Below are 23,510 nucleotides of genomic sequence, written 5' to 3' on the forward strand. Positions count from 1 at the left end.
ATGCTCCTGGACCAGCATGAAACCTATGTTTCACAGTCTGGCAGAGCATTGATTTTCCATCTTCCCGCTAATAAAAGAAGGCTGAGAACAGAGGCAATTTTAGCTGTAGCTCTTTTGTTTGCTGCTTCTTATTGCTGTTAATGCATCTTCATGACACCTTTTCCCTGTGTGCCTCAATCTTGGGTAACATAATCCACTTTATATCTGAAATGTGGTGAACTTTAAATGCTGAAGCTGTCACTGGGGAAAAGTGTTGCATGCATAAGTGTTTGCAAAATCAGACCAGCTTGCAAGCATGAGGACTTCATATGCTAGTCAATTAGAGTATTTTGATGCTCTAGATCAGTGATTCTCAAACTTGGGTCCTCAGGTGTTATTGGACTTCAACTCCCATAATCCCCAACCAAAGGCCACTGAGGCTGGGGATTATGGGAGTTGAAGTCCAATAACACCTGAGGACCCAAGTTTGAGAATCCCTGCTCTAGATATTCTGAGAGTGGAAGTAAAACAAATGACAGAGTCTATCTAAACTACTAAAAAAATTAAAATTAAATTTAAATAATGTCATGAGTGTGGCAAGTGGAATGTAATAATCTTCATTCTATTCGAAGAATTCTTGAAATAATTGTGCAAGTCAAAAAGTCCCCATAATTTATGTGGTTTTATATAATAGTGTAAACCGCCTGTGTAAAGCATCTTGTGATGCTTGTTTTGGTGGTATGTAAATATGTTAAAGTAATAATAATTTTAAAAATAGAATTTAGTTTGCTTTTGGCTTTGGCTACACTTGATTGAGAATTTGTTTTTAAAAATTGTGTTGACATAAAATGTTTTAGATAATTTATTATTTTAAAGCATTAAAGTCCCTCATGTAAAAAATGTGTTAAAATACACTCGATGACCATGATCCACTCCAAAGGGCTGGCCCTTGATTGCCTCCTGCCTCAGCTGCTTGCATGTGCCAGTATCAGAGGAACCATACCCTTCTTCCTTGGGTGTCTGGGCAGAGTGTGCTATGATTGGCTTCTCATACCGTAGAGCCTGCTGGGAAACCCAGCAAAAGGCATCTGATAAAATGTGGGCTCTGCTTTCAGCCTTGCCTTTGCTCTGTTCAGCCTGCCTGCCTGTTCATTTCTGAAACCGGGCCTGCCTGCCCTGAACTGTGTTCCTAAGCCTGTGGGCCTATCTTCCTGCTTGATCCCACACCTCCACTTTGTTGGTTGTGAGGAGAGCTGCTGTTTGGTGTTCTAATAGTGATTTAGAAGGACTTTCCGTGCATGTCCCAGTAGTGAGCTGCACTAAAAGTAGCAGCCACCATGTAGAGCAGTTACCACTGAAAGGCTGTTTGAGCAAGCCTTTTTAGCACAAAGCCAGAATGTATGGAAAACAGTACTGAACTGGAAGGGCTGAGGGAAAGTGTAATGTGGGATTTTCTTCTTCTAACATTTTAGATATTGCTTTTTAAAAATAATAATAAGTTTTAATTTTATTTCTATTATTATTATCATCATCATCATCATCATTATCATTATCATTATCATTCTTTATTATGTCACACTGATACTACAGAAGTACTGGAGAAACAAATACACCAAGAACAAACACTGCATAGTCTTCTCTAACTTTAGTGGAGCTTACATGGGGTTCCCGTATTAGATTTCTTTAACTGGGCGATTAATAACTGGAGGTTTACATAACTACAGTTCAGTTATAGGTTCTTCTGTAACTGGCAAACTTGGTTGAAATATGCCTCCAAGCTGTAGTAGTGGAAAAACATCTGAAAATGGGTTTCTTCAACCCATTTGAAATCTTTACATTGAACATTTGTTATGGGATGGGGCACACGTTGTTAAAATATTATCTGTTATTCTCTGTTGGAGCAACTTAATTTCTGCTCATTGTGTTTTTGCTGGTTAAGTTTGATATCTCTGTTTTTGTAAAATCTTTGCAGAGTAGGGTCCAATTCCTCTGCTGCTTCTGTAGTTTGGCAGTGTCTTTATTATGCCACAGAGTAGTTCCAAGCCCAGCTTCTGACTTGAGTTTGTTTTTGCCCCCCAGATGGTATCCCAGCTTGAAGCTCAGATAGCTAAACTGACTGAGGCACTCGCGACTCAGACCACCTTGCACCAGGAGGCTTTACAAAAGGCCAAGAAAGCAGAAAACAAATCTGAGACACTCCACGATCAATTGACACGCCTGGAAGGGGAGCTGGTGTCTGGGGACGTGATGCGTGATGCTTTGAAGCTTGAGAAACAAAAAGTAATAGTTTCTAAGTGTGGGAAGGTCACAAGGCAAGCTTGAGTAATAACGGAGTTCAGCAACAGGGTCCTGAATACACCACAAGTGATTCATGTTCTGATGTATTGACACACACTTTATTATAAGCATGTATTCTTATATAAGTAGCTCTTTCAGTATGGTGGCTTAATCAATCACAATGTTGAGGATGACTTATTAGGCTGACAGCTAGCCACTCCAAGATTCTGTAGTGTATTGTACTTAACTCCAGGGTAAGAGTTTAGATATCCATGGAAGACAGTGTTTATAAATTGAATTTGGCCTAGATAAAAAATAAACCAGTTTTGAATTTTGGAGAGGAAAGCTGCGAAGAGATTTCTGGCTGTCACTCCGAAATCCATGGTATGCCCCATGGTATTCTGTGTTCTGAAACTAGTACCATTTCCTTTGTGATTGCTTCTGCACATCCACTATTATTTATTTATTACATTTCTACACCCCCCCCCCCCCATCCAATGGCTCTGGGCGGTTTACAAACTGAAAATATAATCATTCAAAAATCAAACATAAAACCATAAAGTCTGAACAATTAAAACAATTAATACCCCTGTAATACATCATGTACATATTACAGAAATGAGACACCTCTAGTAGTCACTCCTCCAAAGCAAACTGACTATATAAAGCTGTCCTGGAACTGCCTAGCACTTGGAAAATGGGAAATATATTTTAAATGAAGAAACTAAAAATGAAGTTACTGAGGAACTAGCTTGTTAGGTGTGACATGTGAGAGGCCAGGAAGAAAGCCCACTCTTCACTTAGCTATTTCTAAGATCAAAGCTTGAAAGAAACCCAGTGTGTTTCTTAGGAAATCCAAGAAGATGCTATGTATCAATTCTATTTGGTTTTTAATGCCTTCCAGCTTATTCTCTTCCCAGCAGTGAAAGCATGTTTGCATGGCTGCCTCTGATCCTAGTTTATTATTTCTTAGGGCTACAACAAACGTTCTTCCAGATGTTTGGATAGAAAGTACTGCTTTGTAGGGGGATGGCATTTTTCCTCCCTTTAGTTAAATGTTTACCTTTTAAAAATCTGATTTACTACCATTTGCCCCATCTGCTTGTTTTTGCTTCCTACACTGATCTCTGCCAATCAAGGATTGTATAGTAAATGTAGCTAATAAAATCTGGTGATGTGTTGATGCCACTGGTGGCAAAGAAAGCCCAGTAATATTGAGGGCAATACTTTCTGAATTACTCACCTGGATGATTCTAGCCAATCAGGGGCCATGTAGTTAACAGGATAACGTTATTCTGGTTGCTGACTACAGGAACCAAATGCACCATATTGAGTATATTTTCCCCTAGACTAAAGCTGTGTGAATATGCCCTTAAGAGGGCCGTGGGTTGTCATTCATTTACCATATTCCAGATGGCTACTGAGAGAGCGAGAGAATGAAAAAAGCCCCAGAGATGTAGCCATGTTAGTTTGTTACATCAAACACAAAAAAGGCTTGTGGCAACTTAACAATTTGTGTGTGTGTGTGCATTTTTTGTGTTGCTTGCGTGTTTCTGGAGTGTTCCAAGTACCTGCATCTTGTGAACATCTCTTCTTGCTTGCTTGCTTACTTTCTAATCCCAAATTATTCTGCATATTATGAATATGCTATATAAGTGATTGATATGATATAAATTGGAACCACCAGTGAATAACTGACATTTTTGCATTTGATACTTCTAGTAGCTTCCTCTTTTATGTGTCCGTTGTGGTAACCATCTCTGCTTTATTGATATTTTTACGCATGTTGCCTCTTAGCTGATTTTTTTAATAGGTCAGGTTATACTGGCACCTTCCAACTGATCTTCACCCGTTTCAAAAGCCCCTACTGTGCAGAACACAGCCTTAGGACATGTGGCTTTTTGAATTAGCTTCCTAGGTTTGAGAAAGAGCTGGCTATATGAAGTCATTTGACCATGCAAATTTAAAATATATTTTCACCTTAGACGCTGAAATAAAGAAATGTCACATAGGAAAAATCCTGATTAAGTGTTCCCTTTTAGATTATTTGCCTATTCTAGAAGGTGAGTGCCAGGATAATGCTAAAGACAAACCAGATTCCCCCCCCCGCCCCCCCCCCGACAAACTCCTGCAGGGGAAAAAATTGTTTAATTTAGAAACAAATAAATCCTGTATCAAGACAGTTACTGGGATAGAAGAATGTGGTTTTCATTTCTGAACACATTAGATGACATTTTTTGTTGCCTCTTTCCCATTTCTTCCTAAATTTTCTCTTTGAAGTATATTAAGTTTCTGGATCAGCTTTCTGAAAAGATGAATCTGGGCAGCATGGCAGTTGATATTGGGTTTGATATGAGATTGGATGCAGTATTGGCCCGTTTGGAGCAATTGATCAAATTGGAAGGAGATGCATTGACTGAAAACAAGCTCATTGCACGCAATCTGCAAAGAAAGGTAGGTAGTATAGAGCTGTCAATTCTAAATAAAGCTTACTATATTTAATGAGGGTGAAATGTGATGATGTTGTTTTTCACGCTTTTTAATGATGGTCTCCCCCCCCCCCCCCACGCCTTAAATGCAGCTTAAAACTCAGAAAGAGAAGCTTGACAGCAAAGAACTGCACATGAATCTTTTGCGTCAGAAGATAATTCAGCTGGAAGAAGAGAAGCAAGTGCGCACTGCCCTGGCTGTGGAAAGAGATGAGGCCAACCTTACTACCAGAAAGTTACAAAAGCAGGTGGAAAGATTACAGAATGAACTTTCTTTGGCAAGAGAAACAAATACAGACCTGAAAGTTAAGCTGGCTGACACCAATGAGCTGAAAGTGGGTAACATTATTAATCTCACTTTTAACCATTGTCTGGGATCTCTCTCTCAATGCAAGCAGACGATGTTGTGACATGAAATGCATTGACATATATGCATACAAAGCTACCTGGTTTATGCTGATTACTCAGCAAAGAAAGCCGTGCAACAACAGTAAACAAATGTGTTATTCAGAAATATGCTACTAAAGCTGTGTGTCCACCTATAACCTAGTTCAGAGGTGCACCGTGCACAACGTCAGCCCTTCAGTGGTTGGACTACAGCTCCCATCTTCCCCAGTCATGGTGGCCAATAGGGATGATGGAGGGCCAAAGTTGCACACCCCTGTCCTAGTTGGTGGTGTTGTCATAGAATAAACTCTCTCATGACAGAACGTTTCTGTTTAAACAGAGATTATAGCCTTCTTCAGAAGTTATAAGCATCACGGATGGCTCACACTTACCGCCGCAAAGTGGGGAAGAAGTCCTGCCACTCACTGTCACTCACCTCCTCCCACTAGGTGAACACATTTACAGCGCTGTTTGTCTGAAGGGGGTGGGGCGCACTGTGTGAGCATTTCACTGCCGATTCCATGCGCAGCAACCTGGATCAATCCAGGTTGCTGCTCATGAAATTGTCAGGGAAATCGCTTATGGTGTGTCCCCTTTCAGACAGTTTGTATGCCTGGCAGGAGGAGGTGAGTGACGGCGGGCGGGGGACTGACTTCCTCCCCACTTTTGCGGTTGTAAGCGTGACTTCCCAGGGCTTTCATAACATCTGAAGAGGGCTTATGTGGCACTGGGATTATAGATTCTAAACATGAAACCTCCATAGGACTGTTCTACTACAAACAAGTTAGCAGATGCAATTTGATATGACATGGAGAGCCAGTGTGGTGTAGTGGTTAGAGTGCTGGACTAGGACCGGGAAGACCCGAGTTCAAATCCCCATTCAGCCATGATACTTGCTGGGTGACTCTGAGCCAGTCACTTCTCTCTCAGCCTAACCTACTTCACAGGATTGTTGTGAGGAGAAACTCAAGTATGTAGTACACCACTCTGGGTTCCTTGGAGGAGGAGTGGGATATAAATGTAAAAATAAATAAATAAATAAAGGGCTAGCTATATGATATGGGCAATCACAGTATTTTTATTTGCACAGTGCCAGGACCAGAATCACACAGGGCAAGGCTGGCCCAAGGCGTTCTGTATAAGGTAGAAGATTCAAGTGGTACTGCCCCTCATACTGTAAAAGTACACATAAGGCTTATTCTTGATCTTAGCCAGAAGGCCAAGAACCTTTTAAGGCTGCCTGGCATGGGCTACCTCACTCTATGTAATGGTAAGGCTGGCCTTGACACTTGGTAATCCCTAACTCTGTATAAAACCAAGTGGCTATTTAATGGAAGCAGAACCGTGGTGTGATGGAATGTGAAGTACTAGAAATTCCATGGTTTCCTCTTCAGTTATTTATAGCTTAATGTAACACAGAAAAGACAGTATTGCTTTGTCTCAGATTATTTTCTTTGGAATAAAATGTTTTGACATCAGAACTGCAGCTCTCTTTCAACTGAAGGAAACAACATGCAACTAAGGAGCATCTGTCTCCCATTTTTTAAAATTGTCATGGATTGCAACACAAACACTTAAAATTTCCCCCCTCTCTCTCTCTCTTTGGCAATATGGTGACTACCTTCACAAACCAGAAACAACAAGGAAGCTTCTGGCATCTTAAGAACTAAGAGATGTATTCTGAAAAATGTTTCCATGGACTAAAGCTCTCCATCAGATTACTATTATTATTATTATTTACAAACAATCTAAAATTTTCTTGACGCAGTGCATGACATAGGCCCTGCTCTCAGGTTTACAGTTTAATAGACATGATACAAAAGGAAAAAGGGATGGGGAGGGAAGAGCAAAATGAGCCAGTTCAGAAACCAAAACTGTCAGTTACATAATGACCAAATTGAAAGACTACTAAGCAGATAGTTCCAGGAGGGCAGGACAGAGCCCAGTGCCAGTTAGCCCTAGCCAAGCCAGTGGAGTAGGCTCTGCTACAGCATCACTTCTTTCATTGCTGTACCTAGATAGAATGGCTGCTGGTGGCGCAGTGGTAAAACTGCCGCCCTGTAACCAGAAGGTTACAAGTCCGATCCTGACCAGGGGCTCAAGGTTGACTCAGCCTTCCATCCTTCCGAGGTCGGTAAAATGAGTACCCAGAATGTTGGGGGCAATATGCTAAATCATTGTAAACCGCTTAGAGAGCTCCGGCTATAGAGCGGTATATAAATGTAAGTGCTATTGCTATTGCTATTGCTAATAAAGAAATCCTGCGGTGGGAGGGGGGGAGCCAAATGGAAGATGGTCCCAGCTCAGCATGTCATTCTCTCTCTTGTCCCTCTGGAGAAGCATGAACTGTTATCCTCAGTAGGGTATTATATAAGTGTGGAAGCTTCTCAATAGTTAAGGTGAAGAAGAAAAAGAATGTTCTACCATCATAAGCTCTGAGCATTCTCTATCACCCCTAAAATCCAAAGCATCTCTCCAGTCCATTTGCTACAGAGTAACTGAATGACAGGTGCCACCATCTCACCAAATTTCATGCAGATCCATTGGGAAATGACCAAAACACAGATTGTGGATGCTGAATTTCTACCTAGACATTTAACATATAGGTAGTATTTTGAGGGAGCACAATGCCTTGCAGAGATACATCATACAGAGGTGTGTCAGGTGCATCTCTAGCAAGTGACTGGGGAAGCTGCATCTCTTGAATTTTTGCCTGGACACATCCCTTCCCAGCCCAGTTTGGAACTGAATGACCAAGGGAAAGTGTGGAAGCATGGAGCTTAATTTGTATTAAGCATAATACACTATACAAAGCCTTTATTGCTTACATGGTACAGAAGTTAAGGTGACCTCTTTAACATGCAATTTCCAAGCTTTTTGGAGCATGGGTGAAAATGACAAACACCTTAACTCTCATCTTAAATTAAATGTTGTTTTTTTAAACCCATTTAGATAGATAGGGAGGGAGGAGAGAGGATTGGAAAAACTCAGGGGTGGGGGGAGGTCATGGCATTGAAGAAATCAAGACCAATCTTCAAATGTGAGAGATCCGTGGTAGGATCTTCCGAAATATGTATATTTGCTTAAAAGTAGGGGTGGAGGGCTCTGATATTTATTGAAGGGGAAGGGGAATTAACCTTCCCCCCACAGTTTCCCAGTCTACATTGACACTTCCAAAGCTGCCATTTGCCCCATGGGAGACTATACAAACATACACAATCCCCAGCAAGGAAAACAGCAGCATTGGGGAGTGATATAGAACAAGAAAACAGCATGCAGGGGAAAGAGCTAACCAACAGGCCCCTCCCTCAGTGTCACTTCCATTCAAAATCTGAGCCACCGACAGTAATGGTTTTTAAGAAAAAAATATAAATTTTGGGAGATCCAATCACAGAGCTCTTGCATCCCATGTAGTTTGGCCCTTTACCTCTTGCATTTCATGGCCTTTTGGCTTCACTGTTTATATCTTGACTGATGCAATCTGCTCTGGAATTCATACACAGATCAGAACACTGGAGCAGAACAAAACCATAGAGGATTTAAGCAAGTCACAAGAGAAGCTGGAAAAGATGAAGGCAAAGGCTGAGAAGCAGCTGACCACTGTCAAATCAGAGTTACATGTTGCAGAGCGTGAAGCAAAGGAGGATAAAGAAAAGGCCAGAAACATGCTGGAATCCGTTGCCAGTGAATTGAAAACACTTAGAACTACTCTAGAGGAAGTAAAGAAAAGAGAGAGACAGGTATGTGTCAATATGACTGATAAGTGGCACCTAGCATTGGGCAACTTTGGAATCTGAACCAATTTTGTGTGTACACTTACAGGGTCACCTTTCTTTTACTGGCATGGGTTTAGAATAACTGCATAGTTTGCAAGAAGTAAAATGTCTCTCTAAATGAAACATTTCACTTCAAAGAAGGGGTAGACCTTTTACTGCCGGGTATAATAGCATGTATACATTTTAGGTAGCTACCCCAAATAATTTGCAGATCCAGCCTTGCTTTATTCCTTTTTTTCCTGTTTCTCAGTCCAAAACACATTCTGATCACGGATTCATGGGAAAATAGAATATTGATTGATGGTTTTTAAAGGCTTGCATAAATAACATAGATAATTTATATCGTATTTCCAGACTTTAGGTAATGAGAGGATATGCTATTTACTGGGTTGCACAGATTTCTAATATTGTATACTCTATAGTATATATAGTAGTATACTCTAGGTGTGCACAAATTTACCATTGGGTTCAAATTTGCCCTCGTAATCTACAAATGTCCAGAAGTTACCCCTTAAAAGCAAAATAACCCTTCCCCAGTGCTTCAGTTTATTGAAATGCACATTTGAGATTCTGAGCATGCCAGACTAGAATGTCAAATGTTAGGAGTGTCCATTGGTTCTGAGCCAGGTTCAAACAAGAACAATGTCCTGACCAAATTTTTGGAAGAGAGACCGCTCTAATCAACTGTCATGGGAAACAGCAATCTGCAAAGTTCCATACTAGTGTTTAGCCCAGCAATACAGACAATTAGAAAGAGCACAAAGTGGAAATATAGGCAGGATGCAAACCCATCTGGTGACCACAAGCTGGAAGTAATCAAGTCAAATTACAGTTTGACTGAGGGTGGGGAGGAGGAAGGGACACTCCAGCCCCTAATGTCTTCAAAAAAGAGGATGGAGCATTCCACCCATCAACTGGAATCCATAAGACCCATTAAGCAACCAGAAGCCTCATCCTCGTAAATCTGCTGATAGGACCCCCCAACGCTCTGAGGGTTTTCGTAGTTTAAAAAATGATAAAATGTTTGGATGTGACATAGTCGTACAGTAGCTTTTTGTCCCACAAAGCTAGCCATTTGCCACCAGTTCTGTGATCATTCTGTATCTACATCTTTGCCCTATTAGTACACCATGTATTGGTGTATTGGTGTGGCTGTGGAGGAATAAACTACATTGTAGAGTTGAGGGCGGGGGGCGGGTCTTGTAGGACATCTAGTCCCCCCACACACACACACACACTCACTGCTCAATTCAAGAAATCCAAAGCTAGAGCATCCCCAACAGATGGCAGAAGTACAGACTGTGGAGGAAGTTAGTGTGCATTTATTGCCTGTTTAGCATTATTTTACTGATTGCATTGGCTGCACATGAAAGGGTGTTAACTAGGCTCTTGAGGAATTTGTAATAAATAGCATCCTCAAGAGAATTAGATCTCTCAAGAGACAACCAGCATGCTTTGGATGCATCCAGTTCCTCCTTAGAGGAATTGTTCTTAGAAACATAGGGAGCCACCATATTTCAAGTCAGACCATTGATCTATCTAGTATTGTCTACACTGTCTGGCAGAAGCTCTCCAAGATTTCAGGCAGGAGCCTTTCCCAGCCCTACTTGGAGATGACAGGGATTGAACCTGGGACCTTCTTCATGTAAAGCATGTGCTCTGTTACTAAGCTGCAGTCCCTTCCTGATCTGAGGTCCCTTCCTGCTTCTACCAATATTATTTCCTAGATGTTTTGCCTGTCCACTGTATATACTTCTCCACACTCCTCATCCAAAATAGACTCTGGGCCAATTCAGATATTATGTCTTGACGTATATGATTAAAAACGTGGCGATTCTGTTTATTTAGCAGGGGGAGAGTAAATGGCCCTATCCACCCCCAGCACAGTACCTCCAGTGACTGTTGCTGGTGTCTATCTTGTGTTGATTGTGAGCCCTTTGGGGACAGGGATCCATCTTATTTATTTATTATTTATCTGTGTAAACTGCCCTGAGCCATTTTTGGAAGGGCGGTATAAAAATCGAATAAATAATAATAATAATAACCCCCCAGTGAGGCACTACCTTGGCGTGGTTGTGGGACTTGCGTGCTCTGAGGAAGGTGAGAGAGGTCCAACCATACTGGACAGGTCTCACCAGAGGAGCCAGATGAAAAGTGCCTCTCTCATCAACAATATGGTGAGACGTAACTTTAATAAATCTATATCGGATCGGTCGTCGCCCGGGTCAACAAGGACCGTGCCAGGTGCTGGAGTCCCTGGACATCTGGTGGCAAGTGGGCAACAGGATTCAGGATCTTCAGTTGAGCAACCAGGGCTGAAGACAGCAAAGTTACTGGAAGAAACGTCGCTTAACCGGAAAAAATATATGAAAATGCCAACAAGGAAATAATGATCTGCTATTACAAGTCTAGTCCAACTAGAAGAGGTTATTTTAAAAGAATGTACCAAATTTGGAAAGAGAAACATCCAGATACAGAAATCACAGAACAAAAGCTAGCAGACCAGAGAAGATTCATAATAAGAAATAAAGTATTCACAGAAGTTCAGCTGGAAGAACTGCAAAGAGCAACACAGGCTCAAGATATGGAAGAAGAATTATTTATTTATTTGATTTGATTTCCAAATCAGAATGGCTTCCAAAATGGCTCAGGGCAGTTTACAATTAAAACATAGCACTAAAACAGAAAAGAGCTAAAACAAATTAAAAAACAATATAACAACAATTTTAAAACATATTAAAACACCAATTAAACAATTACAGTGATTAAAAACCCCAAAATCGGGTTTTGAATCTTAAAATAAACCAGAAATTAAAAACCCCATAATTTAGGAAGCTGAGAAAGCTTGGGTGAAAAGAAGGGTTTTCAGGTGTTTTTTTAAAATTGCCAGAGATGGGGAGGATCATATCTCAGCAGGGAGCGCATTCCACAATCTCGGGGCAGCAACCAAGAAGGCCCGTCTCTGTGTAGCCACCAAACGACTTGGCGGTAACTGGAGATGGACCTCCTCAGATGACCTCAATTACCACCAACTGAAGAAGTTGCTCAGGCGCAGGTGGAGGAGGTGTTGGAAATAGAGGATGCCACTGTTGCTGAACTGTTTCAAAATCAAAACCAGGCAACCTCCCCTTTGCCTTCACCTCAAAAACTCGAATGCTGTTTAACAGAAAAGCAACAAAAACTAAAGCAAAAAAAAAACAAAAAACTGAGCACATGAACCAAACAACTACCAGGGTTCGACTTCCAGCTCTAAAAACAGTTGCCAAAAAACAACTTGCTCAGGTATTAAAAGATGTCAATGCTGTACTTGCAGAAATAACAACCAATAATTTGCAAGAAACAAACCAACTAATGTACAGTGCAGCAACAATAACAACAGAAGAGCTCGGATATAAGATCAGTGGACCTGTCAAAAAAAGGAAAGTAGTACATCACCTAAAGGGAAGATTAGATTAGAAAATAAAATCGCCAGACTTAGATTAGATGTTAGTAAATTGAAAGATATGAAAGTCAAGAAGCTGAAGAATGAAAACACCAAACAGTATCTGATCCAAAAATACCATCTAGATTCAAGGAAAATTAGAGAAGTCCTAGAAATAATATAGCAGCAAATAACAGCAATGTCAAAGAAGATTAGCAGATACGAAGCCAGAATTACGCAACACAGGCAGAATATTCCATTCCAGTCGAATCAGAGATGTTTCTACCAAAGCATAGAAAGAGAAACTGCAAGAAACATAGAAAGACCAAATAAAGAAGAAAAAGTGCAATTCTGGGGGAAATTATGGGATAATCCAATAGATTATAATAAAAAAGCATGCTAGATGAAAGAGGTCAAAAAATGTAGCCAACAAATGCAAGATCTAATAATAACACCAGAATTAATAAGTGAAAGAGCAGAGAAAATTAAAAATTGGACTGCTCCAGGCGACGATGAACTGCATGGCTTTTGGCTTAAACACCTAGCAAGCCTTCATAAACAACTATCAAAACAGTTCAATCACATTTTGCAAGGAGGTGATATTGGCTAACAACTGGGAAAACTCATCTCATCATGAAAGACCCAGCAAAAAGCTGCAGTTCCAAGTAATTCTAGACCGATAACCTGCCTGCCAACCATGTTCAAATTATTAACTGGAATAATAGCAGATGAAGTGATGCAACATTTATTAACTAACAAACAGCTTCCACTTGAACAGAAAGGAAATTGCCCGAACACCAGAGGCACAAAAGACCAGCTGCTGATTGACAAAATGATTTTAGAAAATTGCAAGAGAAGAAAAACAAGTCTAAGTGTTGCATGGATTGACTACAAGAAGGCCTTCGACTCATTGGCTCATACATGGATACTAAAATGTTTAGAAACAACTGGTGTCAGCAAAAACATTCAGATATTTATTTTTTTTAAAAGCAATGAGCATGTGGAGTATACAGTTAATCAATGGCGAGACACTTGGACAGGTCAGCATTAGACGAGATATTTTCCAAGGTGATTCACAATCCCCTCTGTTGTTTGTAATCACCATGACCCCACTTTCACAAATACTAAACAAAACAGGCCTCGGATACCAAACATCTAAAACATCCAGTAAAATCAACCATCTGCTGTACATGGACGATCTGAAGTTGTATGGAAAGTCCCAGTCAGAAATTAAATCACTGCTAAACACTGTCGGTATATTCAGTAGTGATATAGCAATGGATAGCAATGGAGTTTGGACTGGACAAGTGTGCTACATTAATAATAAACAGAGGGAAAATAACAAAAGCAGAAGGAATAGAACTGCCCAATGGAAGCAACATCAAGAACCTGGAAGAGAAAGAACATTACAAATACTTGGGCATTCTCCAGGCGGATAACATCGCACACACTGAAGTTAAAAGAAAAATTGGAAGTGAATACATCAAGAGAGATAGAAAAATCCTAAAGTCCAAACTCAATGGTGGGAACACCATAAACGCCATAAACACCTGGGCTATACCTGTTATCAGATACACTGCAGGAATAATAGACTGGACCCAGGCAGAGCTAGAGATGCTAGATCGTAAGACCAGGAAAATCATGACCATCAATCATGCTCTGCACCCCCGCAGTGATGTCGATAGGCTCTACCTCCCTCACAGCTCAGGTGGAAGAGGAATGCTGCAAGTCCATCAAACAGTAGAGGAGGAGAAAAGAGGCCTGAAGAATATATCAAGGACAGTGAAGAAGATGCACTTAAAATGGTCAAGAACGAGAAACTATTCAATACCAATGAAACAAAGCAGGCCTACAAGAAAGAACAAGTCAAGAACCAAGCAGAAAAATGGAAAAATAAGCCACGGCATGGTCAATATTTGCACAATATAAGTGGGAAATCAGACATCACCAAGACCTGGCAATGGCTTAAGAATGGCAACTTGAAGAAAGAAACAGAGGGTTTAATACTGGCTGCACAAGAACAGGCACTAAGAACAAATGCAATAAGAGCAAAAGTATAAAAGTCAACAACAAACAGCAAGTGCCACCTTTGTAAAGAAGCAGATGAAACAGTGGACCACCTAATCAGCTGTTGTAAAAAGATCACACAGACTGACTACAAAGAAAGGCATGACAAGGTAGCAGGGATGATACACTGGAACATCTGCATAAAATACAAGCTACCTGTAGCCAAAGATGTGTGGGACCATAAAATTGAAAAAGTGGTAGAAAATGAAGATGCAAAAATATTATGGGACTTCCGACTACAAACAGACAAACATCTGTCACACAATATACCAGATATAACTGTAGTCTAGAAGAAAGAAAAACAAGTCAAAATAATCGACATAGCAATACCAGGGGATAGCAGAATAGAAGAAAAAGAAATAGAAAAAATCACAAAATACAAAGATCTACAAACTGAAATTGAAAGGCTGTGGCAGAAGAAGACCAAAATAATCCCAGTGGTAATTGGCGCCCTGGGTGCAGTTCCAAAAGACCTTGAAGAGCACCTCAACACCATAGGGGCCACAGAAATCACCATCAGCCAATTACAAAAACCAGCTTTACTGCGAACAGCCTATATTCTGCGACGATATCTATAATAATAACAACGATATTGATAATAAAATTCAGCCATCCCAAGTCTTTGGGAAGGACTCGATATCTGGATAAAACAAACCAGTCAATAACACCTGTCTGACTGTGTAAATGACAATAACAACAACTAAAACAACAACAACAACAGTAATGGAGCATGCAGCAATTTGGACCATCCACACTATCCCTACATGATAACTTGCTTGGAGGACTTCCGCAAAAGACGACAGGTCAGGCGCACTCTTGGTGCATCCCCACTTGGAGTATCGTCCAAACGGGCACTTTTTCATTACACCTCAAATGGTCACAGTAGGAGAAGGAAGGACCTGATTGATTTTCCACTTGTGGGGATAAGTCCAAGGAATCATGGGCCTCTTCCCAAACTCACAAGATGATTATATTGGGTATTGTCTCCCTTGCATGTTCATGAGTGAAAATGTTCCTGAATCTCCTATGGCACACTCCAAGAAAAAGAAATGCTTTGAAATGGAACTGCTTGCCCTTCTTCATGAAAACGAGCACAGTTGGGTTTACAGACACATCTCCTTAGATAATAGCACACATCTTGGGTATATTTTTCAAAAACTGTCATGATTTTAAAACAAAAATAATGCAATCTGTTAAATCAAATGTCACCTATTTTAATCGCACCAGACTAAAGAGCATACAACAATTGGAAGCCTTTGGAATATGACCTTTAGAACACAATGAACCGAAAACAAAGGTCTCAACATGTTTTGACACTGATTCAAATCATGCAGTCAAGTGTATAATATATTTAATATGTGAGTACAATATAAATTGCACAGAACTTCAGGGGCTTTTTCTTTGTTTTGACTAAAAAGCATTGTTTTTTTCAGTTTGCCATCTTTGGCTTAAGGCAATAACTTGCAACATGCTTCCCGAACTGAGGGATAGAGGAAACCACAGCAGAGGATTTGTTCATTGATTTTTCTGACTACATTTTTCAGCAAAAGTATTCATTCTTTATGTGCCTATTCTATGTTACATCAGGCGGCAAGTAGGGGTTCACATGTTTGAAGGCTCTGCCATACAAAAAAATGCCTTCACAAAGAAACTGGGATGTCCGTGAGAAGGGTTTGTAGTCTAGCCTTCTCCCTGACATGCTAGTGTTCTGTTTGCCAGGATTATTTTAATATGGAAAGCATTCAAACATGAAATCATTCATACCCTACAACTAAAGTGAGAAGTGGTAAAGCCCAGGCACAGGTTTACCACCTCTGTGAGAACTAGATTTATATCTTCTCATCATAATAATAAATTGTGTCTCTTATAAACAAAAAATTCTAGCATAATCAATTATTTGCATCCATGTAATATGACAAGTTGAAATAATTACTAGGGCTATGCGATATTGGGTCCAGAATTCTGCATATGGCCCAATATGGGCCATTCCAGAGGATATCAGAGAGAATCTGGATCCAAAATAGGGGAGCCTATTTTGGTCTGGAATTATTCTCTACTGTTTGGGGAATTATGAAGCATCCCAGAGCTCCAAATGGTGGCAGGAGTCTGCATTTCCCTCAGACCAAATAGCAGTGGGAGGGAACCATCTTCTGTCATGTATCTACCTACTTGCCTCGCCACCCATTCATTTATTTTTTTATTTTTTAAATTGCTGGTTATTTTACTTACAATTAAAAAAATTAAGTGGTAGATTTTGGGATGTTATATCACTTCCCCTGAGATACTTGGATGTTACATCACTTTTCTTCCATAATTCTCTCCAAATACAATTTCCAGGTCACTTAGAAATTTTTAAAAGAATGGTGGGGAATCCCTGAGGCAGAGCCAATCACCGCGGGGAAATGCGGCGAGCACCAGGGCAGAGCGGAGGAAATAGACACCAAAACACCCACTTGGAGGCATTGTCAATGGCCAAAGCAGGAAGAAATGGTCTCACCATCAAAAGACGATGAGGCCTCGTAGGATTGGGAGCGGCTCTTGCGAGATCTTGTGATGGGATTTCGCGAGAGTTGCCCCAGATGTCAGGGGCTATATAAGGGAGGACTGGCCAGTGATGTGGGGCCAGTTCTGGAGGAGGGTTCAGAGTGGAAGGAGCCCTGGGACTGAGCAGTGGGAATGTAACAAGCCCTGCCCATAAGCCTGAAAAGCTGCCCCGGCAAGAAACTCTGAGGCCACCTTAACCCCTTGGCTCAGTGGAAAGCGGATGGCCATACTGAGAGCCTGACAGGTGGCCAGATTCACCTGCATTTAACTACACCGAGTCCACCCATCTTTACCTACTTGTGTGCCAACTTTCAGAGCTCCCTTTCAAGATATCCCCCCCCCCATAATTTATTTTACTTCCCCCATAGACTTCTATGGGGATTTTCACCAATAAAATATTGGATTCTGAAGCCAATACCAGAATTCTGGAAGATCCAAAGATTGCGGAAATGCTATCTGATGTTCTAGATTGCTTCTGGATCCAATCTGGAATTTGCTATCATGCAGAGCCGTAATAATTACCATTTTTTGAAATATACTTAAATGAAAGTCTAGACAGTGAGTTTGTATTTTGCCGCGCTTATCTGAACATGTACTATCTCAAGACAACAGTTGTTTTTCTTTCATGGTGCTGAGAAATTTGTATTTAATATTTTTCTTGTAGCTTTCCATCCTCACAAAACCTAAAATAGTTTTTCAGTAATGAAACTATAAAAATGGGAGCAACAGCATTGGATTCCACCTAATAAATTTATCTTGCTATGAACCAGCATTATTTTAGAAGTGGGACCTGACCCTCTTCTAAATGCCCTAAGAGATGGGCTGGGCTTTGATGAGCTGGGAGACCATTCCATAGCCTCAGGGCCAATATAATAAAAACCCTGCTGTTTAGTGAAGCTGTTCTTGCATATTACAAAGCAGCACTTCAGAAGAAGGCAGAATTAAACCCTATTAGGCTTCAGAGTCCAAATTTTCCTAGCTTTTGCCTGCTGTACCCAATAGCAATTTGATGCCATTGGAGCACCTTCTTAAACTAAAGCAGGGATTCCAAACAGGGGGTACTTGTTCCCCTAGGGGTATTTGAAGGGCTCCCAGGGGCTATTCAGAGCTCTCCCCCTCCACGTTGCAGCCGTGCCATTTGCTCCCCATCTGTCTGCATCTGGATGGCTCATTAACTACAGAAGAGGAGGGAAGAGGGTGAAGACCCTCCTTCTTCACTCCTGTCTGTGGTGATGTCATCCACCCCAATTCATGATGGTGGATGCATAAACTTTTGAGGTGAGTAGGCTAACTTGTGAACTGCCTAACTGAGTTGAACCAAATTGGGTACAGTTGTAGGGACACATAGGAATGCCTCAATGGCGTAGTTTGTGATGATGTCATCCATCCTGTTTCTAGATGATAGACACATAAATGTTTGAGGCACAATAGGGCTAACTTGTGGACCTTCAACTGATTTCGACCAAATTTGGTATATTTGTAGTGAGTGACACACAGGGACACCTCAATGGCATGGTTTGTGATGATGTCATCCACCCACTTCAAAATGGCAGATATGTGAATATTTGAGGCACAATTGGGCTTGCTAGTCTACCACCTAACTGATGTGAACCAAATTTGCTACAAGTATAGGGACACATAGAGATGACTCAAGGGCGTAGTTTGAACGGATGTTATCCACCCTGATTCAAGATGGCGGACACGTGAACATCTAAAGTACAAGTAGGAACCAATTTTGACTAAACTTGGTACAGTTGTAGGGACACATAGGTACACCTCAAATGCATAGTTTGCGATGAAGTCACTATTCAGGATAGTGGATGCATGAACATGTGAGGCTCAGGTGGGCTAATGTGAACTGCATAACCGATTTGGACCAAATTTAGTCCAGTTGTAGGGACAGTGAAAGGAAAGTAGGCAGATTAATTCCTACTAAAGCAACTTGTTAAATGACCTGGGACCTGTATAACTTATGGAACCCCCTTCCCATTAGCTTCTTCTGATTAGGCCATCTTTTCATGGATTCAGGACAGCCTCTCTTATGGCACATAGCTTCCAAAAGTCTCCTAGGCAATTCAAGGTGGTGATTTTGACCTATAAAATCCTAAATAACTAGCCTCTTCAAGTGTATCATCTAGAAGACTGATCTGGAACTCTACTAATGGATGATGCACTGAGTATAGAGGCATCTCTCCTTTCTCTGGATCTCTGTACCTCATCTCACTCTGATCCTAAGGTTCTACCTGGCTTTTCTGGAGGAAGGTGAGGTCCTGCTGTGAAAAGGAGAGAGTGGGGAAGTTCACTTGTGTTTGTACCACTGCACAAGGATACAATCCAATGGGTGGTAGCAAAAACCTAATTCAGGGCTTGGTTTTTGCTACTACAACAATTTTTTGTCACATTTTGCTAAGTGTACCTTATTTTTCTGGTCTTCATCTTGATATTATATGTACGTAATCCATTGATAGTATTTTTTTTTCTCCTCTTTGCTCTTAGCTGGCAGATTTCAGAGAAGTAATCTCTCGCATGCTCCACCTTAATATTGCCACTGTTGCTCTTCCTGACTATGAAATAATTACTCGTCTAGAGGCATTGATCCATTCCCATCGGCATCACTTTGTTCCCTGTATCTGTCTTAAAGACACGGCCATGAGGCAAGATGGACCACTGCAACTTCTCCACTGAATACGTTCTTTTTGCAAAGAATGAAGATAGTGACATTCCCCTCCTGGTGATTCTGTTGTCTTTGCCAGTGTACAGATGGTTTCGTCTGACAATGGACAATGTAGGTAAAATGTATAGCACCTACCATGGTGGAAGTGCCAACACTACTTTTTAAGAAGGTGAACTAAGTACCCAGGGAGTATATTAATGAACAATATTTTGTTACAACTGAAAACTTTAAGCATTTGGCACCAAAAATGAAGAGTCTCTTCTTCCATAGCAAGAAGAATAAGTAATAATGATCTCAAAGTGAAGAATATTATTATAAAGTAGGCCTGTACAAATTTGGATTTGAAAATTTGGATTTTATCCAAAATTGCCCTAAATCACTAAAATCCAAATCAGATTTTTAAAAAAATTGGTAAATTCAGATGTAATTTTGGAAATACTTTGGAATTTTGGAATTAGCAAAAAGGAATAGGGTTTTTCCCCAGAGAGGAATCAGTAATCACCCGGCTCTGCTCAATTTTATGCTTGTTTATATGCCAGGAGTATCTTAGATCTCTTAGCGAAGGCCATGATTTTGGTTTTGTGATACTTGATTTCCAACTGGTCTTCCTTGCAGTATGGGGCAAGGGCCCTCAGAGCTCTTCTGAGACCTTTAGGGGCCCTAGAGAGAATTGCTGCTTCATCTCTATTGAGCAGAGTAGAATCAGTAATCACCCGGCTCTGCTCAATTTTATGCTTGTTTATATGCCAGGAGTATCTTAGATCTCTTAGCGAAGGCCATGATTTTGGTTTTGTGATACTTGATTTCCAACTGGTCTTCCTTGCAGTATGGGGCAAGGGCCCTCAGAGCTCTTCTGAGACCTTTAGGGGCCCTAGAGAGAATTGCTGCTTCATCTCTATTGAGCAGAGTAGAAATGTGTCTCTCTGCGAGCTTGGGAGGTTGAAAATCTAATGTATTCAGATGACCCACCATGGCGTTAATGTAGAAGTTGAACAGGAGCAGGGTAAGAATGCAGCCTTGTTTGATACCTTTACAGGTTGGAACGGCACTTGATAGATGACCTTGGGGATTGCACCTTACTTTCAGGGATGCGTCATTGTGTGGGATACATATGAGGTATAGCAAGTGCCGGTCAGTTGAGGAGGCTTCCAGTTTCTCCCACAGTTTTTCTCATGAGATTGAATAAAATGCAGCCTTGAGGTCTATAAAAGCTGTGTAAAGAGAGGTTGTAGTATGGGAATATTTCTCAATTAGATATTATAGAACTAAACACTGATGGATCGGCCCTCCCTAAAGCCAGCCTGCTCCTCCACAAGGAGGTTTTTTTGGTCTAGCCAGTCTCTAAGCTTCCAGTATAAATGTCTAGTGTAGCGCTTACTGATTGTGCTGAGCAGGCTAATAGGTCTATAGTTTGCTGGATTGTCCTTTCTGCCTTTTTTGAAGATGGGAATGATGACCGTTAACCCCCAGTCCTTGAGAATATGGCCATGTATGTCAATAAATGTGAAAAGTGAAGCCAAAATAGGGTTGTTTTTAATTAGTGCCAGGGGAATTAGGTACTCTCCAGGAGCCTTCCCAGGTCTTATCTGAAAGACACAGCTCTTAGTTTCAGATGTCATCACCGGCAGCCATGTGGGCAGGTCCTCTACATTGTGCTGAGGGCAATGTGTCCCGCAGCTTCAGCTTCATACAGGTCAAGGAAGTGTTTTTCCCTAATCCCTGGTGGGATATAGCTATCCAGGTGTGTCGGGCCATTGCTGGGAAGATTCGCTGTAATGCTCCAGAATGAGGCTGAATCATTGGATCTGAGTGCCTGGATGAGGCATGACCAGGTAGCTTTCGTAGCATCTCTTTTCTTGCATTTGAAAAGTTGTCTTTATTGCCTCTTCTGCATGAGGAGTTCCTGCGCAGACACTGGTTGTGTTGGTTTTGTAGGCATGGTAGTTGCCAATGAGCACTTTTTTTGGCATTAATGCAGTTGTCAAACCATGGTTTTGAACGGTGCAGGTGCTGCTTTGGGCGAGTGTTGGTTTTGTGGGTTAGGTGCTTTTGTAGTACCTGCACTAGATTATTGTAGACCTCTAAAGTTGAATCAGAAGGTTTCAGAAGTTGAATCAGAAGGTCAGGGAGAGCCGAATGTGCTGGAAGTGTTCTGAGGTGAGTAGTTCGGATATTGCTTTGTCTAGAGGAGTGGACTGTTTGGTGCGGCAGGCCTTTCTCGCAGATAAGATGTGGGGTTGGTATAAATCTTCAGTGTATATCTGACATAGCCCTATAGTATTTTCTCCCTATTGAGATATGTATTTCCTACGTAATTTGCACATCAAATCTCTATATGTTTTTCCCCATTTGATTTTGACTTGGTGTATTCGTTTTAATGTTGCAGTTCAGTGGGGGCAGAGTCCCATCCACAAATAAGGACCTTGCAGGCAATCTGTTCACTACCCTGAGCCATTTTTTGGAAGGGCGGTATATAAATCAAATGAATGAAGGCAGAGTTACTCATTTCTTGCATGAGATCTGGATTTCTTTCTTGCAGGTAGCAGTTTGTGGTGACGATGGGCCCCGATACTCTGCGGGGAAACCACTGTAAGTTGGGCAAAGTAGTCTAATACATTTAAACAACTGCCAAGTGCTCTTGTGCTTGACAGTCTGGTGTATTTGCACACATTGGCTAGAAACCTGAAGCAGCTTAGCTTCTTGCTGGGAAAGAGGAGAATATATTCCCCCTTATAGCTCTCTAAGTTAAAGAGGCTAGATGCTTACTTTTCCCCCTTTTCTTTTTTAAAGGTTCTTTCAAAAGGTTTTTGGAGTCCTTGGAGTCAGGAGGTATATTAAATGAATAATGAATGAATGAATGAATAAGATTCAAGAAAGGGGCCTGAAATACCCTTAAGAAAACCAGGCTTTCTTAGCCACACCCTTCTGGCTACAGTCTTTGCTCTAAATCAAGATTCCCCTGTGTTGCAGGCATTTTAAAATCAAAACTAGTTTTGGACTAGGTGACTTAATATCACTAATGCATGGGTTAGAGAGCAGATCCATACAGAGGTCTTCTGAAGGAATGTTCAGGAAGAATACAAGTTGTGATTTCTTCATGTAAATGTACAGAACTGACTGATATATCTGACTGAATTAATGTTAACAAAAATGGAATGGTGTTCTCTTTTGTTTTGTGAAACAAGTGTACTGACACAGGGTGGGCTCACACAAAACAATGGCAAATCCGGCAGGAAGGAGCCTTTGGTTCCTGCAAGGGAGCGTTCCCAGTGCAAGCTGGTACTTTGTCCCTTACTGTGTCGTGTGAAGTCACCAGTGTTGGGTTCCTGGGCAGCACTGCCCTCCAGGAACCCAACATTTGTAACCAACTTCACATTTTAGTTACAAATGTCAAGTAAACAGAGATTCCTGCTAGCCAGACTTGCCGCTGTTACATGTGCCTGTGCACTTGCTTTGCATAACAAAAGATAGCACTATTCCATAGGTGTTAACATTATTTCAGTCAGACACATTAATCGGTTCTGTACATTAACATGAAAGAATCACAACTTGCATTCTTCCTGAACATTCCTTCTGAAAACATCTGTACAGATGTTCTCCACTGCTGAACGTTTCAGCCTTTTTCTATTGAAGAAGAGCACCTTACAGCTGTCCTTAATTAAAATGCTAAAAAGAAAATCCTTAACAATTTTGCCAGACATTTAAAGGCAAAAGCTCAAAAGAGATTCGTGACTGCATCTCCTTTTTATTCCTTGTCTCAGTCATATTTAAAATTGGGAACAGGTGGAGTTTAACAGGCCCATCAGTTGCAGCTGATGAGCCTGTTCTTTCTCCTTAGGAGAGGAGAGCTGGTCTTGTGGTAGCAAGCATGACTTGTCCCCTTGGCTAAGCAGGGT

The 23,510-nt window shown here is 41.0% G+C and overlaps 1 protein-coding gene across 2 annotated transcripts in view; it reads left to right on the plus strand.

Annotated features, from left to right (window-relative positions):
- Positions 1-22,666, plus strand: part of CCDC170 (coiled-coil domain containing 170) — a 91,816-nt gene extending 69,150 nt beyond the window's left edge. Inside the window, exons 9-13 of one of the 2 annotated variants that reach the window (XM_053292650.1) lie at positions 2,059-2,259; positions 4,537-4,710; positions 4,838-5,080; positions 8,636-8,872; positions 19,437-22,666. In XM_053292650.1, coding sequence (XP_053148625.1) covers positions 2,059-2,259; positions 4,537-4,710; positions 4,838-5,080; positions 8,636-8,872; positions 19,437-19,625 — 1,044 coding nt within the window. In that variant the 3' untranslated portion in view covers positions 19,626-22,666. The remainder of the gene's footprint in view (positions 1-2,058; positions 2,260-4,536; positions 4,711-4,837; positions 5,081-8,635; positions 8,873-19,436) is intronic. The other variant, XM_053292660.1, reaches the window with a different exon arrangement.
- Positions 22,667-23,510: the final 844 nt, after the last annotated feature.

This window comes from Hemicordylus capensis, chromosome 1 (assembly GCF_027244095.1).
Source record: "Hemicordylus capensis ecotype Gifberg chromosome 1, rHemCap1.1.pri, whole genome shotgun sequence".
NCBI classification, from domain to species: Eukaryota; Metazoa; Chordata; class Lepidosauria; order Squamata; family Cordylidae; genus Hemicordylus; species Hemicordylus capensis.